This window comes from Epinephelus moara, chromosome 10, assembly GCF_006386435.1.
Source record: "Epinephelus moara isolate mb chromosome 10, YSFRI_EMoa_1.0, whole genome shotgun sequence".
Lineage (NCBI taxonomy): Eukaryota > Metazoa > Chordata > Actinopteri > Perciformes > Serranidae > Epinephelus > Epinephelus moara.
This window is the reverse complement of record NC_065515.1, coordinates 26,199,015-26,214,361: the sequence shown is the minus strand read 5'-3', so window position 1 is coordinate 26,214,361 and position 15,347 is coordinate 26,199,015. Positions and strand designations below refer to the sequence as shown.

Genomic DNA, 15,347 nt, shown 5'->3' with positions numbered 1-15,347 from the left:
CAGTGCCTGACGGCATTTCCCCAGCCCCGTATTTATCTTTTCACTGCATTATCTTAATTGGCTAACGGGGCAGAACGGCCCTGAACTGGCAGTGCAGATTAAAATATATCTAGGGGACCCTGTTCTTGTTAAGAAAGCTGACTGTTGCTCAGCTGGGATATATTGAGGAGAGATAATTTTGCACTTTTTGATGACATCTCTCCTGTCGTTGCCTGAAGAAAACAATGACTCAGCTGTTTTTCACTGCGAGGAGGACGTATTGCTGCGACAACGGTGATGAGGGATAAGAGATGTTGTCTTGAAAAAGTGAGTCAGGGGGATTGATGAAAGAGAGGTTAGATCAGTCTCTGTCCTTATTATACGTACTTCAAAATGTTCTCACTCTCTTTTTCTCATCTTGTCTTCCTCGCTTCTCTTTCTTTCTCTCTTTTCCCCTCTACCCACCTGACTTTCTCCCCCTGCTGTCACTTGATCTGTTAATGTCTTTTCCTTCTTGCTTCCTCCCCAATTACATCCTCTTACTCTTCATTTCTCCACGACTCTACCTGCATCCATCACATTTGCTTGTGCCTGTCTCTTTTTTCTTTCTTTCCTCTCCCTCTCTCTCACTCTCTCTCTCGCAGCAGGTGAAATTGATGGTTTCAAACCTAGTAGTCAGAGGAAAATGATTGGATCCAAACAGTAGTAGAAATGTAATATTTTCTCCCTGTGCAGTAGCCCATATTAAACCGGGGCTGAGGAAACCTATTGAGGGATGGCTGGCTCTGTGTGAGTCTGCGTGTGCATCAGTGTGACAGTGTTGCCCAACTTTGTCTCGTTACGTGGCATTTCTGCTTTACTGGACAGTGTGGAGTGGAGGGTGACATGACAGAGAAGAGTAAAGATAAAGGAAATAAGCAAGAAAATGAGATAGATGAGTACTTGTGTGAAGAAGAGCAAAAGTTTAGGATAGAGAGGGAAACAGGCAGAGAGACAGATCCAGGGCAAAGCGGTACTGTTGAGCTAAAATAAAGGGAAAGTACTGGGGCACAGTTTGATGAATGATGATGAGGGTTTGGAGGTAAAGGAGTAGTAGTAGATGGATTTGGGCGTGAGATAGTCTGACCAGCCGGATGTGGACTGTAGCTATAAGCCTGCCATTGCCCAACTATTGTGTCCCTCTCTTCTGCTATCTGAGTGTTAATGTTTTCAAGATCCCATTTGCTACAGGAAACAACAATGACAACATCCGAGCTAACAAATTTGAAAACCTCGTTCACCTTTCGCCTACATGGAAAGCCCAAAGCAGAGACAGCACATCTCTCTGCCCTTCCACGCGGCTGCAAGGGAAGCCTTAAGGCAGAGAGAGCACACTTCTCTGCCCTTCCATGTGCAAATGAGGAAAGCCTGAGGCAGATGGAGCACACCTGTCTGCCCTTCCATGCGCCCACATTGAAAGCCTAAGGCAGAGAGAGCAGCAGCAAAGACCCCTAGGAACAGAATAGAGCAGCATCACTGACAAACAGAAATGACATTGATAAGTCAGACACAACATGAAAAGGAGGAGCTGGGGTGGAGGCAGGGTGCAAAGCAGCAGAGGAAGTAGCAACAGTAGGCAGGCCAAAGCAGTTTAAATAGGGTGCCCTGAATGAGATTCGCCAATTGGTTGCATAGAAACGAATCATGTGATCTGTCAGCTGACTGCCTTCATCAGTCTGCTGCTCCATCAGTTGATTGGGCTGTTTGAGATCAGCTGATGTAGCTGGGATGTGAGCTGAGCTTGACATTGTGTCCTGCCTGAACTAACGCTATGCTCAACTTTTGATGAAGATTTGGATCTTGCAATAAGGCATGCCTGCTTTGTTCTTTCGGTGAATAGTTCTAGATCTACAGTGAAAAAACAACTTGTGAACACACCACGGAAAAGAACTGACTTCGTCTGGGAGGACTCTCATGCTCGATTTGAACTGTTTTCTGACAAAGTGAGTCAGAGATGGTTTGCCACATAGTAAGCGATACCTCAATACAGTCTTTTTTGGCCCTGGGCTCTGATCTCGGACCATCGCAACTCCCTGGATTGGCAAACTTTCTGATGCCGCTGTCAGCGAAGAAGCTCTCCTCCCAGAGAGCCTGCCTGGTTAGCACAAGCTAACACAGCAGCACTAACATTCAACACTGAGCCGTTAAAAGGTCCAAACAAACTTACACTGATACCAAAATGGCACGACTCTGTCCTTAAACCCGTTAGCAACCATTTAGGTAATGGTAGCCGTGTGATGCTAACAGTTAGGCCTGTCACTGTGTGATTTCCCCCTCAATAGTATTTTGCAAGGACAATGCCACTGCATCCTGAGCTTGGTGTTACCCAGGATAGGTGTGATTAGAGAAACAAAAGCAAGCCAAGTGTTTTTTCCCCTCAGAGCAGAATATGGTGATTCCAGACCTTTCTCAAGCGCTGACACAGCGCTCTGGAGATAGTCCTGGCTATGCGAGATTAGGTGTATGTTGTCTCTGCTATATGCAGGCATGTGCACAAACTATGGAATTTTTTTGCCTGTATGTACAAAAGATGAAGTTGACCTTGTCAACTGCATGAGAGTTATTCAAATGCTTGACTCATGCTCACCTTCAGCCTGCTGAAAAATGTGCCCCAGGTAACTGATGTGCCAGCCAACAGCACGTACTGTACACACCTGAGGAAGAGAACCCAGAAACACACTTTTGACAAGCTCTTGTGCTAAAAATAGAACGATGTGTCATGTCTAGTCGTTGGGCTACTTTATCCACCTGCACATTGTGCTTCATTACTTCATCCGGCAGCAGGACACGCACTCATACACACACACACACACATACACATACAGGCTCTTTTAATGGATGTGACGTTTTTGAGCCGCCTTTGCTTTCAGTTAGGCCCACCTCGCATAATGAATGTGAATAATTAAGTGAACAGCATTATGTTGTGTCAAAAAGTACTGTGTGTGTGTGTGTGTGTGTGTGTGTAGAATAGATTTTCCTTTTAAAATGTTTATTTGGATGATTTATTTATGCTCACATCATCAAAAATGCATGTGTTAAGGACCTAAATAGTACAAATGCAAAACAAGACCTCAGTTATCTTACATTTTGTTCCCTCCTGGGAATAACAGTCAACACTCAACACCACCCATGTTATCTTTGTAGTTAACAGTATGTGTAGGTTTTTAACAGAACTGCTGACGTACATGTGAAGGGAGAAGAAAGGACTGGAGCACACTGATCGATCCGGAGTCTTTTATGGTGCAAGCAGACCAACATTTTGGCACTTCAGTGTCTTTGCCACAGTCAAGGCAAATATAGCCAATTAACATAGCAGCAAATGGCCACAAATGGCCAAAACATAAAGTAGGTGTACAGGTATCATTGGATAGTTAGTAAAAATGGATAATGGCTCAGAGGACAGGAGTTTCCATGGCAAATGTTCCCTTGACATGTCATGTCAGCATCACGTTTAAAACATATTTTTTATATCACATCAACAACTTTCAGGTCTTGATGACCTGGTAACACACGACAGCATGTAATATCTTCAAATTATACTGCCAGCGAGCAGCACTGGCATGAAAGTCAACATGACCTTGTCTGTCTCAGGCTCAGGAACAGTGTGGATTGCATTACATTTGCAATGATGCAGATAGGCAGGTTCACCTTTCACAGACAGCTTTGGGATCTGTGCTACAATTTATGTATCCTTGTCAAGATCAGCAAATGTTTCCTTGTCACATGTACAATAACACACTTATGACTGACAGTATTGCAAATGGCCAGTGTCTAGCAGAGAGTGGGTTGAGAATGATACATGTGCTCTTTTGAGGTCGCAATAGTAGGTTAATGGCTGTCAAGGGTCTCCACACGTCTCCTGAGATTTGTGGTGTATCTGTCCAACCTTGCCGATGTCAAGTTGTAAATAAATAGCAACGAATCAGGAGATGTGCTCCCACGTGATCTTAATGTGAATGTCTTCCCTGCTCCATTAGGAAAGAGTCCATACCTGATGTTCACCAACCGTCACGAGATCCGTCGCATTGACCTGCTGAAGAGTGAATACACACAGGTGGTGCCCACGCTGAAGAACGCAGTGGCCCTGGACGTAGACGTTGCCACCAACAAGATGTTCTGGTGTGATCTATATCATCGTAAAATATACAGGTATGCACGCAAACACACACACACACACACACAATGTACATATGATTTGTGTGATTTGTGGACTATTATTAAAGCCTGTATAAAACCGTGAATGGTACTATACAGGATCAGGACTGTAGGAGTTTGGATAACGCTCCCTGCTCGTTCCTCAGTCGTTCTGTCACCCTGTTTCTCCTCTACCCATCCATCTTGTCTGCTTCAACCTGTCACACCTTCTGGTACAGAGACAGTCATACCTGGGGGTTGTGTTTGTGTGCATGTGAGTGTGTCTGTGTGTGTGTGTGTGTGTGTGTGTGTGTGTGTGTGTGTGTGTGTGTGTGTGTGTGTGTCAGTCACACCTGGAGGGCTGTGTCATCTGTCATTAAAAGGTGGAGCTGTTTGTCCTTCACACATACACTGTGTGCACACACACGGGTAGGTATACCATGACTCTGTGTGTGTGTGGGTGTGTGGGTGCCTCACCCCAATGGCTGACAGGTAGTGGGAGGGGCCTTCTATCATCTCAGCTGAGCCATATGCTCTCTCTAATTTCACTGCCTCAATAATCACCACCATTATTCACCTGCATACGCACACAGGCACACATATGCGCACTGCCACACAAACTCAGAGATACACTCAAGGGCTTGTGACAGAGAAAGGACAAATTAACCCATTTGTCCTCTGCTTTGGAGCCGCAAAAAACACACACACAGACACTTTAAATGGCCAGCAACAAGTTAATCTGTACAGTTAAATCTGCTTAGAGTTGTGCTCACCTTCTTGTCATCCTTTCAAAAAACTATACACATTTTATAAACCCAAAGGCATAAAAGTGTACCATCGTCCATTATGCTGCTAAATTTCTGTTGGATCATATTATTTTGAAGGACTCTCAGTATATAAGCACCTTTCAGATCCTCTGCTCCTTTTGACTTCAGCATAAGGCTCTTTTAAAAGTTACAATGACCTGCTAGTTCAGAGGTCCTCAACATTTTTCAGGCCAAGGACCCCTTAGCTCAAGGAGATATGGAGCAGGGACCCTTGACTACATGTATTTAAAAAAAACTGAGTTGCACTTTAGGTAAATCTCTAAATACTTTTGGGTCTTCCTTTGTTAAGTTAGTAGCAGTTGCAGCAAGGCTAGGTGCGTTAGCCTTATCCACTGCACTTGTGCTGGTTGTTTCTGAGGTGGACAGTGTGTCAGAGTCTCTTGCTTGAAGAGTTACAAAACGATCCATTGTAGCTCACAAGAATGCCTGTACATTTGGAACAATAATAATAATACAGCTAATTGGCCATTATCTTTCAATAGTGCATAAATGTTAGCTAACTAGTTCACCTCGCCATTATGGATAAGTGCCATACAGTGATTTAGCATCAGCTAGCTCACATGATTAGTTAGCCTATCTCATGTGATGTAAATTAAATGGGGTTTTTGTTATGAAAAGGCTGTATTTTCAAATATATTTTGATTTTTGAAGGAAAAAAACCTTTAAGTGTCAAACAGTAATTTGGCCTCAGTATTTTTAGTAACTCTGAGGACCCCCTAGGAGTCGTTGACCCCCTGTTGAAGACCCAGGAGCTATGTCACAAGTACTTAATATGTATTTATTTATTTCCAGCCTATTCCTCCATTCATCTTGCCTAATTCTAGATTTCTAGATTAACTGCTCTTACAGCAACATCTGTGTCAGCTGACAATGATTTAGCGGTGTTGCTCACCACTGACTGGTTCAGACAGTTAGTTGTACCATCAACAGGCATCAACACAATATCAGACTGAATTAATGAAGTGAAACAAGATGGCAACTGATTCTAATAATTTGGCTGCCTTTAAAACCCCACTTTGTTTCTGGTCCCTATGACGTGAAAGAGTCAGTGTCCCTTTTTATTGCTTGGCTGTTCGTGTATGTTTTAGGAATCCGTTCCTGTTTTAAAAAGTTGTACCTTGAAGGTTAGGGACATGATTAATCGCGCTCTTAACCCAAGCATCTTACATTCCCGTGCAGTACTCTCCCTCTGATAAGGAGCATTTTGCCAAATAGAAATAGCTGTGTATTTAAAAGTGATTCATCCTCATTGTCCCTCACTGCGACGGTGTGGTTTTCCAGGCTAATTAATAGTGATTAGCAAGCTACGGGTCGATGACTTGTTAACTTCTCCCTGTGATGGAGATGTCTGTTGCAAACAATAATACAGCCAATTAAAGATGCAATCTGCTCAGTAGTCTTGGACTCATCTGTCTCTGTCTTATTTCTTACTCCCGTCTGCCCTCTATTCATCCCTCCAACCTGTTCATCCCAGTCTATCTGAATATTTGTAACTAAAAACAAGGACGTGAGGAGTAAAACCAATGCTCTGTGAGAGTAAGACTATTTTATGTGTGATGTTCACAAGAATGGGATGCATGAAGAGAAATTATGATGTGATTATTATATTGGACAATGAGTAGCATAGACTATAGGTTGCTTCTGTTCGTCTGTAATCTACAGCTCCTTGATAGACCACTGTTGCACCAATTACATGAGGGATTTCATCTGCGTCCTCTGTGCTCTAGCCCTCATTTTAATTTGCACCTTCAGTGAAAGACAGGTGTTGGATCTCTGTAATAAACCCTGGGACACAAGAGAGAAGCCTTAGCTTATCCATCACGAGACAGCAGCGGGTTAACTCTCCCCCCATCGATGAAGACGTCTGCGGTGGCAAACAGTAACACAGCCAATTAACAACACAAGCTGCTTCCAAGTCCCTCACTCATCCATCTTCCCCTCATCTTCCTCTGCAACCACCTCGCCAGCCTTTATTTAAGCTGCTCCTACAATCTGTACTCCTCAAATTCATTCTGATAGGGTTTGATGATATGTGACGACAGGGTAGTGCATTTCCCGACCTTCCCACAAGGTTGTCTTTCAGTGGCTTGTTTTATACGACTGCAGATGTTGAGACGGGAAGGGAAAAGAAGGGACAGAGGACTAGACGGACAGAAAGAAGAAAATGGAGAGAGATTGAGAAGACAGGAGACAGAAAGACAGAGGGGGGGAGTGACCAAAACAGAGAGAAAGGCAGGTTGTTTTGTAAGCTGCTGATAGATAAAGAGGGATTCTTTCTCCCTGGGAGGTGCTGCTTGGTGGGAGGCCTGGGGTTTGCTATAGAGGTGTCAGCTTTGAGTGCCCCTGACATAGCATTATCTAGAGTAAAGACTACCTGTTCCCCACCACGCGCAGCAATAAGTATCTAAGGCACGTAGTACACTCAAGTCTTTGCTCACAAGAAAAGGAGACCAGAATAGACAGCAACAAATCAAGCAGAGTATAATTGTCCTTCTTTTTCTGCCTGTTCCTAAATTATTGGGTATATCATGTTTTCCACGACATCAACTGAGACACCTCTCCTCTTCCATCCACCAGTGCTTACATCAACAAGGCCAGTGACTCATCCCAGCAGGTGACTCTCATTGATTCGCTCCATTCCCCCGAGGGTCTGGCTGTCGACTGGGTGCACAAGAACATCTACTGGACCGACTCTGGCAACAAGAGCGTCTCTGTCGCCACGGGAGACGGCAGGAAGAGAAAAGTCCTGATAGCCACCGAGCTTAGCGAGCCGCGGGCTATCGCAGTCGATCCACACCAAGGGTGAGTGGGAGAAGTTTTGGACAGATGGACAGAGAGGGTGGCAAAGGAGTTGAGGGGAGGGTTAGGGAAGGATGCGAGGGTGGCCGGACAAGCCTGTGGGCATTATTGCTAATCTCTTAATAGGGGAAAAGCCAATGTTACTATAAAGTAACAGAATTTTTTGTCTAAAAATAGGCTTTTTACTACATCATCCGAGTGCTATTTGTGGCGCTGCACCCATCTGTTAGATTAAGCAGCTTAACAACTATATGGAGATACGACGCAGCTCTTGTCTACTCTATCTGCCTCTTTCCCTTTGTCTCAGATGTCTTAGGTTCCCAAAAGGACTCTTTTCACAACTCTACAAAGCTAGACTAGCATGAAATACATGCAAATGAAGCCTAGCTTTAGCACACACACACTGACACACACTTTTAAAAGTGGTCCAAGTTTCCAGCACCAGCAGTTTTACACAGTATCCACTTTCCTCTTGTGTCTTCAAGGCCTGTTTCAAAAGGAAAACTATTTGATTTCGTAGAGAAAATGAGATGGAGTGTCAGATAGGGACACTGTGTGATAGGGTACAGTAGATTCAGTCGCATATTAATTGTCTTCTATAATTTGACTATGGCATTACACATGAAAACCAACTCACTGCTCCCGGAAAAGGTCTTTTTATCTTTTTTGCTTTGTTGTCCCCATCCATGTCTGACTGGTTTGTGTGCGTCTCTCCACAGGTTTATGTACTGGTCAGACTGGGGAGGTCAGGCCAAAATTGAGAAGGCTGGGATGAACGGGGTGGACCGACAAGTTCTGGTCTCTGAACACATCGAATGGCCCAACGGAATCACTCTGGGTAAGGAAGGACAGACAAGATGCAGCTTTGCACATGCAAGGCTCATTGAAATGTGCAGAGAAAACAATAAGATGATGCAGGGACAGGGAATTCAATCAGCTCCGAGAGCAGTTTTATAAACAAAGTTATAATGCTGGTATTGCTTTTGGATAGAGAGAGAGAAAAAACAAGTAAATACAAGACAAAGGAAGAGACAACAAGAGAGACAGAGTGAGGGAAAGAAACAAAAAGAGACAAACAGCAAGAGCTCAGAGAAGAAAACAGTCTCGGGGTGCTGCAACCCCGGAGTAGCTCTTATTGTTATAGCTCAGTTTGTGTCTGGCTCTCATCAATCAAGCTAGCGAACACGGGCCTCCGAATTAATAAGCCAGACGCTCTGCGCCGTCAATACCTCCCATCATCCCTTTCAACTCCCTCCGCGGCACCAGCCAATTTCTCTCAGCTGCCCTTGCCTGAGGAGAAAGAGAGGCATGCAGTTGCCACACTCTGTGGAATTGAGGTGTCACTACATCTGTATGAAAACAAATTATTTTTTAGAGTAAGGCGAATGAGAGAGTTGGCCAGACCGCTGCTGAAGAAGGGGTGGATTTTTTTTTTTCCCCCCTTGGTCATTGATTTCATGCAGAGCAGCGAACAGAACAGTTGATTGTCTGAGTCAGGAGGTGAAGTTGTGAATGAAAATAACTCTGGTTTTTCCTGTTCTTTTTCTGGCATCATAATGTTGAATCACTTCCTTTTAGGTTTACCCAGCTGACTAGCCTATTGCATATTAGGAATGTGATCAAGCTCCTGATTTTTGTAACTGACGTGGTCTCCTTATATTAAAAAGGAAGTAACAGTATTGTTACTGCCATTATTGCACCAGTGTGGAATTTAACCGGAATTTATGCTGACAAAACCTTTCGAATTTAAGAAAATACAAATGTTCTACTCAAGTTCTTTCACCTCATATGAGGGTTAAACTGCAGTACTGATTTGCAAAAACAAATTAATCTAGGGAAAATAATTTGTTATATTTAACTTCAGATGCTGAATTAATATCAGTATTTATGGCCATTTTAATTTGGGGATTTTTTAAATTAGTTTTCCAAGGATGTCCAACTTCGTAGCTTTTTTTATTCGGCAGCACTCTTTTCTACTTTGTATGAATTTATGTGGTAAATTGTTTATTAAAAATCCAACATTTTAATAATAAGATGTAATATTATCTGTAACAATACATCGATCCACACTGATATATCGATTCAAAGATCAAGGACCGAGTATTATCAACGCAAAGTGAAAACATCAACACATATCGTCATCTTTAAGATACACCTTCATTTTGAAATTTCCATGGCATGACTGTGTCACCATTTTTGTCCAAGCGCACCTCTTTACTTGATACTTTCCCTGCCAGAGTATTATTTTTAAGTTGCCAGTCACCGCCAGCATTTTTGATCATATTCACTAATCTTTAAAGACTCACAGAATAATTGGTTCTATGAATATGTAAACAGTGTATACATGAAACTAAAGAGGAGACATTATGTTTTTAAACACAAAAAATATGTTATTCTATCTTATTCCCCATTTCTTTTTTATAAAGAGTTGAATTTGTGCATTTTCATAAAATAAAATAAAAAACAACACAGAAAAATGCATTTTTGTCAAAGACATTTATTTTCAGGTATAAAATCAAATTCACATTTGCCTTTTTTTGTTTTTTCTCATTTCCTTATGTCACTTTGAATTGTATTAATGAAAATTAAAATAATAATAATGATAATGATAACGAAAACAATATTCTCTTTGAGGTATAGCGGAACACGTTGCCACATTCAGTGAGTGTTCTGTTGTCTCCGTCTCCTCTGTGGTCGTCTTGTCCATGTGTCACTGTCGCCGTCGTGGAGAACCCGTTTCGTCCCACCAAACTCGTTTGCTTCTTTGTCCAAAATCGGATTTAGAATGTGGATCAAAACAGGAATTGTCAGAGTCTGAGTCCATCGACATCTCCACAGCTTGCGCAACCGTAGACTTTTCTGTCGGCGCCAACATTTTTCAAGCTGCTACATCTTCCTTCCGATTTCCAGCATATCTTCCTCTTCGTTTGTTTTTGGAGATGGCAGTGCTGTTCTATTTCACAAGATGTGTAACAGTGCCCCCTATCTTATAACAGTGTAAACATGGATTGCCGGAAAATCTCGTCAATGGCGAGGAAAGAGTTCACATTCAAACAGTGATAAAGGCCTAGCACCTCACCTCACCTCAAAATCGTATCGTGGCAGACTTTGTGAGTTTAGAGAATATCGTGTCACTATCTAAAGAATCAATATATCAAATCATGATGAAACTTGTGATTTACACCCCTGGTAAAAATACTTGATTAACTGCAAGTCCTTCTTCTTGTACAACCGGCAAAGGTCATTTCTGATTCATGTCCCTCGCTGTCAAATTTGATGGAATCTCTAATTTAAATATTCATGTCAGCCACAGCGTTACTTTGTGGTCCACAGCAAGAGCACAAAAACGGAGTCCTAAGGTAAACCAGTGTTGAGGACCCATACATGGTTGATAGAATTGTAAAACAGCAAAGTGTTCCTTTAACGAAAGTCCGGCAAGACTAATCAGTTTGCTCAAGGGCACGTACATTTTCCCCCACAAAGAAGCCAACCGGCAATATTACAATCACATCTGTGTTTTCTCAGCGCAGGGCCTCAGCCGTCATGTCAAAGAAGATTGATGGTGTGACTACTGGGCCATTACATTCATATACCTCTCACCCTAGGCCTTTTCTCATGGAATGACCTCTCTCTCTCCATTTGCCTCCATCTCTCCCTCCTTTTTTCTTGTCCTCCTTGGTTTTGTTCTCCTCTTCTCTCTTTTCCTCCTCCATCTTCTCAGACTTGTCTAACAGACGTCTCTACTGGGTGGACTCCAAGCTGCACCTGCTGTCCAGTGTGGATCTGAATGGGGATAACCGCAAAGTGCTGCTGTCCTCCCATCACCACCTGGGACACCCCTTCGCCCTAACTGTGTTTGAGGTATGGAAAGATTAAAATACAGCCCCAGAATCAGTCAATGCAATGGTATTTTCGAGCTTTAAATCTTTACGTATGCTGATTCTTTGTTAGCACAAGGAGTAAAACTTACCGCACCATGCTTTTAAGAATTATCCCATTACAACAGATAGCTTTATATTTAAGCAATTCTGTAGTCCATCCCATTTTCCACAGCATACCAGATGTTTTGAGCTCCGTTTCCTTCTTTCAGGGTTGCCATTGGTTTTATGTCACTGCTTCATGTTGTGCAAAGCAAGTCACAGAGGCTCCAACTGCACTCTTGCACAGTCTAGCTTTTTAGCCTCTGAAATATGCAAGAGCACCACTGAGGTTTAACTTTACAAAAATATATTCACCCCCTTGTTCAGCCAGATATTAAGTATCTTAGTCTATGAAAATATCAGGATAATAAAAGCAAAAAATACAAATTAACTGATTTTGGCATAATGGTGCAATTAATTTCAAAGCAGCTTGCTTAAACAGCATAAATGAGGCCTGCCACAATATCTAACTATAAAGCAAGGAATCTGTCTGTCTATGTCTATGTAAATTTGGGGTTTCACTGAGCAGTTGACTATCAAAACCAGTAGTTGACACTCTACATCGTTGTCGACTAATCATTTATCTGTAAAATAAACAAAGCTCCAACTCCCTCCATACCACCAGCAAAAGTCCCCACTCATCTGCCGGTTGATACGTTCACTTGCAGACCCCCTGCCAGTTAATGAGCCTGGGGGTCTGGGTGCTGGGACACAGAGGGAAGGCCAACACTGTCCATCTGCATACACTGCACACACTGCGGTACACAGAGCTGGTTGAAAATCAGCAGTGTTTCCCTATATAGTCTTTAAAGAAGGAAAGACTCCTTTTATCCCTGCAAGAAAGCAGTCGCATTATTGTTTTATATATATACTTTTATTAATCCCCCTGATGGGAAATTCAATTATTTCAATTATTGCTGCAATCAAGTAGAATCTACAGCTCAGAAAAGCCTGCTGGAGATTTAGTCCAGTCAAATTGCGAATCGTTGAAACCAGCCTCTCAGAACCAGCACAGGAATCTGCTACCCCAGGTGGGTCCCACTTACGTTAGTTGTATTTGAGACCTTTTTGACGTTTATTGATAATTGGGGGTAAAAAGAAATATGATAAAGCTGCAACTAGTTCTAGACTTCTTTTTGGGAGTAGTCAATGATTTCTAAGATGCAGTATTCGTGAATGCCCTAACGTATATGTATGCATGTATGTGTTCTTTGTTTACCTCGAGAACCTCTCATCCGATCTAAACCGAAATTTGGTGTCAGACTTGGTGATAATAAAGTTTGACCAAACAAGTGGAGAGCGCTCTGTACAGCAGCAGAGGCAGGTCTGTAGGGCTTTGCAGAATGAGTTGTTCATGTTTCGTTAAGCTTATTTCACTGCTTTTTCTGACCAAAAGTACCTGCAACTTGAATGTGTTTTTTTTGCCATGGTAGCTTGTAACACTAATAAACTAACCACTAGCGAAATGGCTCTGCTAATAACCATGGTGGTTATGTCAAAGTAAGCAGCTACTATGTCTATTTTGAAATCACACCAGCTAAGTGTATTTTACCAGTGTTTCTGACTGCGAGTAGCCAAGACTTGGGTGTGTTTTTCAGAGACGGATTCAGTGATATAGGGGCCCCAGGAAAACGTTGTCTTGTTTTACTTTCACCTTTTCTCTGGCTTTGAACACACATTCACATGAAATCTAACACCTGATCAAGGTGAGGCTTTCAATTCTAATACAATGCTGGATAGCTTAATGAATAACGATGCATCAGATTTTATTGTGCATAAAATCCATATAATGCATATTTTTCTTATCTGATCTTGGTAATAAATCTATAGCTGTATTGTTCAGCAACCAAGGAAGCATCGAGTGTGAAGTCGTTCATCGGAGCGGTTCTTAAGAAAGCTGCAAGCAGCAGCACCACAGGCCAAGCAATCAGCTCGTTCTGAGCAAGCATATTTTGAACGGGCACTGCACTAGTTAAAAGACAGCAAGGGAATGATAACCTCAAAATACAGCATCAATATATGTTTATTTTCAATTTCCCACTTTGGGACTTCGCATGGATCACCTGCAAGCACTTGGCAGTGCGTAGAGGAGGTCTCTACCTGTAAGGCAGTCAAGATGCTAACGTCCTTATTTGACCTCCGAAGTGTAGATACATGCCGAAAAATAGGTCTGTCCTATCTTGTTTGATGTTTCCCATCTTGGCAGTGTATTTTTAGATTTTCTCTGAGCCAAATATAAGCATTGGACATGAGTTTTTGCTGTTATTTTTATCTAGAGTTGTTGATATTTGGCTGACATACTTGTCTGAGAGATTGACTGAGGAGAAATGAGAGATGGAGATGTTTTAAAAGTATAGTGGAAAGATAAACCCAGGAAAGGAATCATGTTTTCAAGGGCTGACCAATGTAGAGTCACAGCAGAGCGCAGCAATCGATGAAACTAATTTGGGCGTATTTATTGAGGCAGGAGTGAGTCAGTCTGTTAGAGCCCATCAAGTATAGATGATGTGGAAGGTGGGAAAGAGAAGCAGAGGAGAGCAGAGCAACAATGAGGGCGAGAAAGAGAGGAGGTGAAATGCGATCAGTAGGAAGTGCTTTCTCCATTCCTCTCGTTGCTGCACACACTGTGATGATGAGAAGCAAAAGGAAGAGGGGACATCCATCATGTCCAGCTACGTGTGCCTGCATGTGTGCTCGGATATGTGTGTATGTGTTAAAGGAAAGAAAAAAAACAGGAAGAAAACCAACGTTTCAGGCAGGCAGTGAAAGTTCATCCCTGGAGATTAATAGCCCTCAGCTCTTCTGGTCTTTGTTCTGTTCTGGTTATGATACAGACCAAATTAAAAATCCTTTAGCAGTGCGGCAGATTGTCGTGGTCCCAACAGACCGATAATGGGAAGTTTGTTTTTTGTGGAGTTGCCTGGCACAAGTTGTGAACTGAAACACTGAACCTTTTTTAGTCCGTTTAATTTAGTTTGTGTCTTATCTGGGAAATGAGCCTCAAGGGAGCGTTTTTGACTCAGGGTCTGGGTCTGTGTTAAACTGCTTACTGCGCCACCTTTAGCTCATTTGTGTAACATGCCATACTTTGCATCAGATAATGGTGTAGCGTTTATTTACACGAGGATGTTGATTTAGCAAAAAGAATAATGGCTCTGCCATTTAGGCCAATTTTGACCCTTTCTTACTCAGAAATATTAGATCAGGGGTGGCCAACCAGTCAGAGACCAAGAGCCACACAAATTACCGTGGTAGTACAAAGAGCCACATCATACACCCTGTGCTTACAAACGCACTCCCTCTCTCACACAAACACGAAATGACATAAAATCAAAATCCATACAATTCCAATTTTCAAAGCCAGATTTATTTATCTCACACACAAATGAATAACCATGAATAGAGATACACACAAACACAGTCTCTCCCTCTCATACTGTCTTTATCTGTCCCCCCTCCACACCCACAGTCTCTCCCTCTCCCACTCTCTCCACACACATCCACACAGTCTCTCCCACTCTCATACTCTCTCCAGATTAGTGTTGTCACGGTACCAAAATTGGGACCCACGGTACGATACCAGTGAAAGTATCACGGTTCTGAGTAGTATCAGGATACCACAGCCAAAATGAGGCAGATGTGCCTTTTG

The 15,347-nt window shown here is 42.5% G+C and overlaps 1 protein-coding gene across 5 annotated transcripts in view; it reads left to right on the top strand.

Moving 5' to 3' along the window:
- Positions 1–15,347, top strand: part of lrp8 (low density lipoprotein receptor-related protein 8, apolipoprotein e receptor) — a 267,040-nt gene that overhangs the window by 180,372 nt on the left and 71,321 nt on the right. For all 5 annotated transcript variants that reach the window (XM_050054743.1, XM_050054742.1, XM_050054740.1 and 2 more), the window contains exons 10-13: positions 3,996–4,167; positions 7,557–7,781; positions 8,498–8,616; positions 11,500–11,639. In XM_050054743.1, coding sequence (XP_049910700.1) covers positions 3,996–4,167; positions 7,557–7,781; positions 8,498–8,616; positions 11,500–11,639 — 656 coding nt within the window. The remainder of the gene's footprint in view (positions 1–3,995; positions 4,168–7,556; positions 7,782–8,497; positions 8,617–11,499; positions 11,640–15,347) is intronic.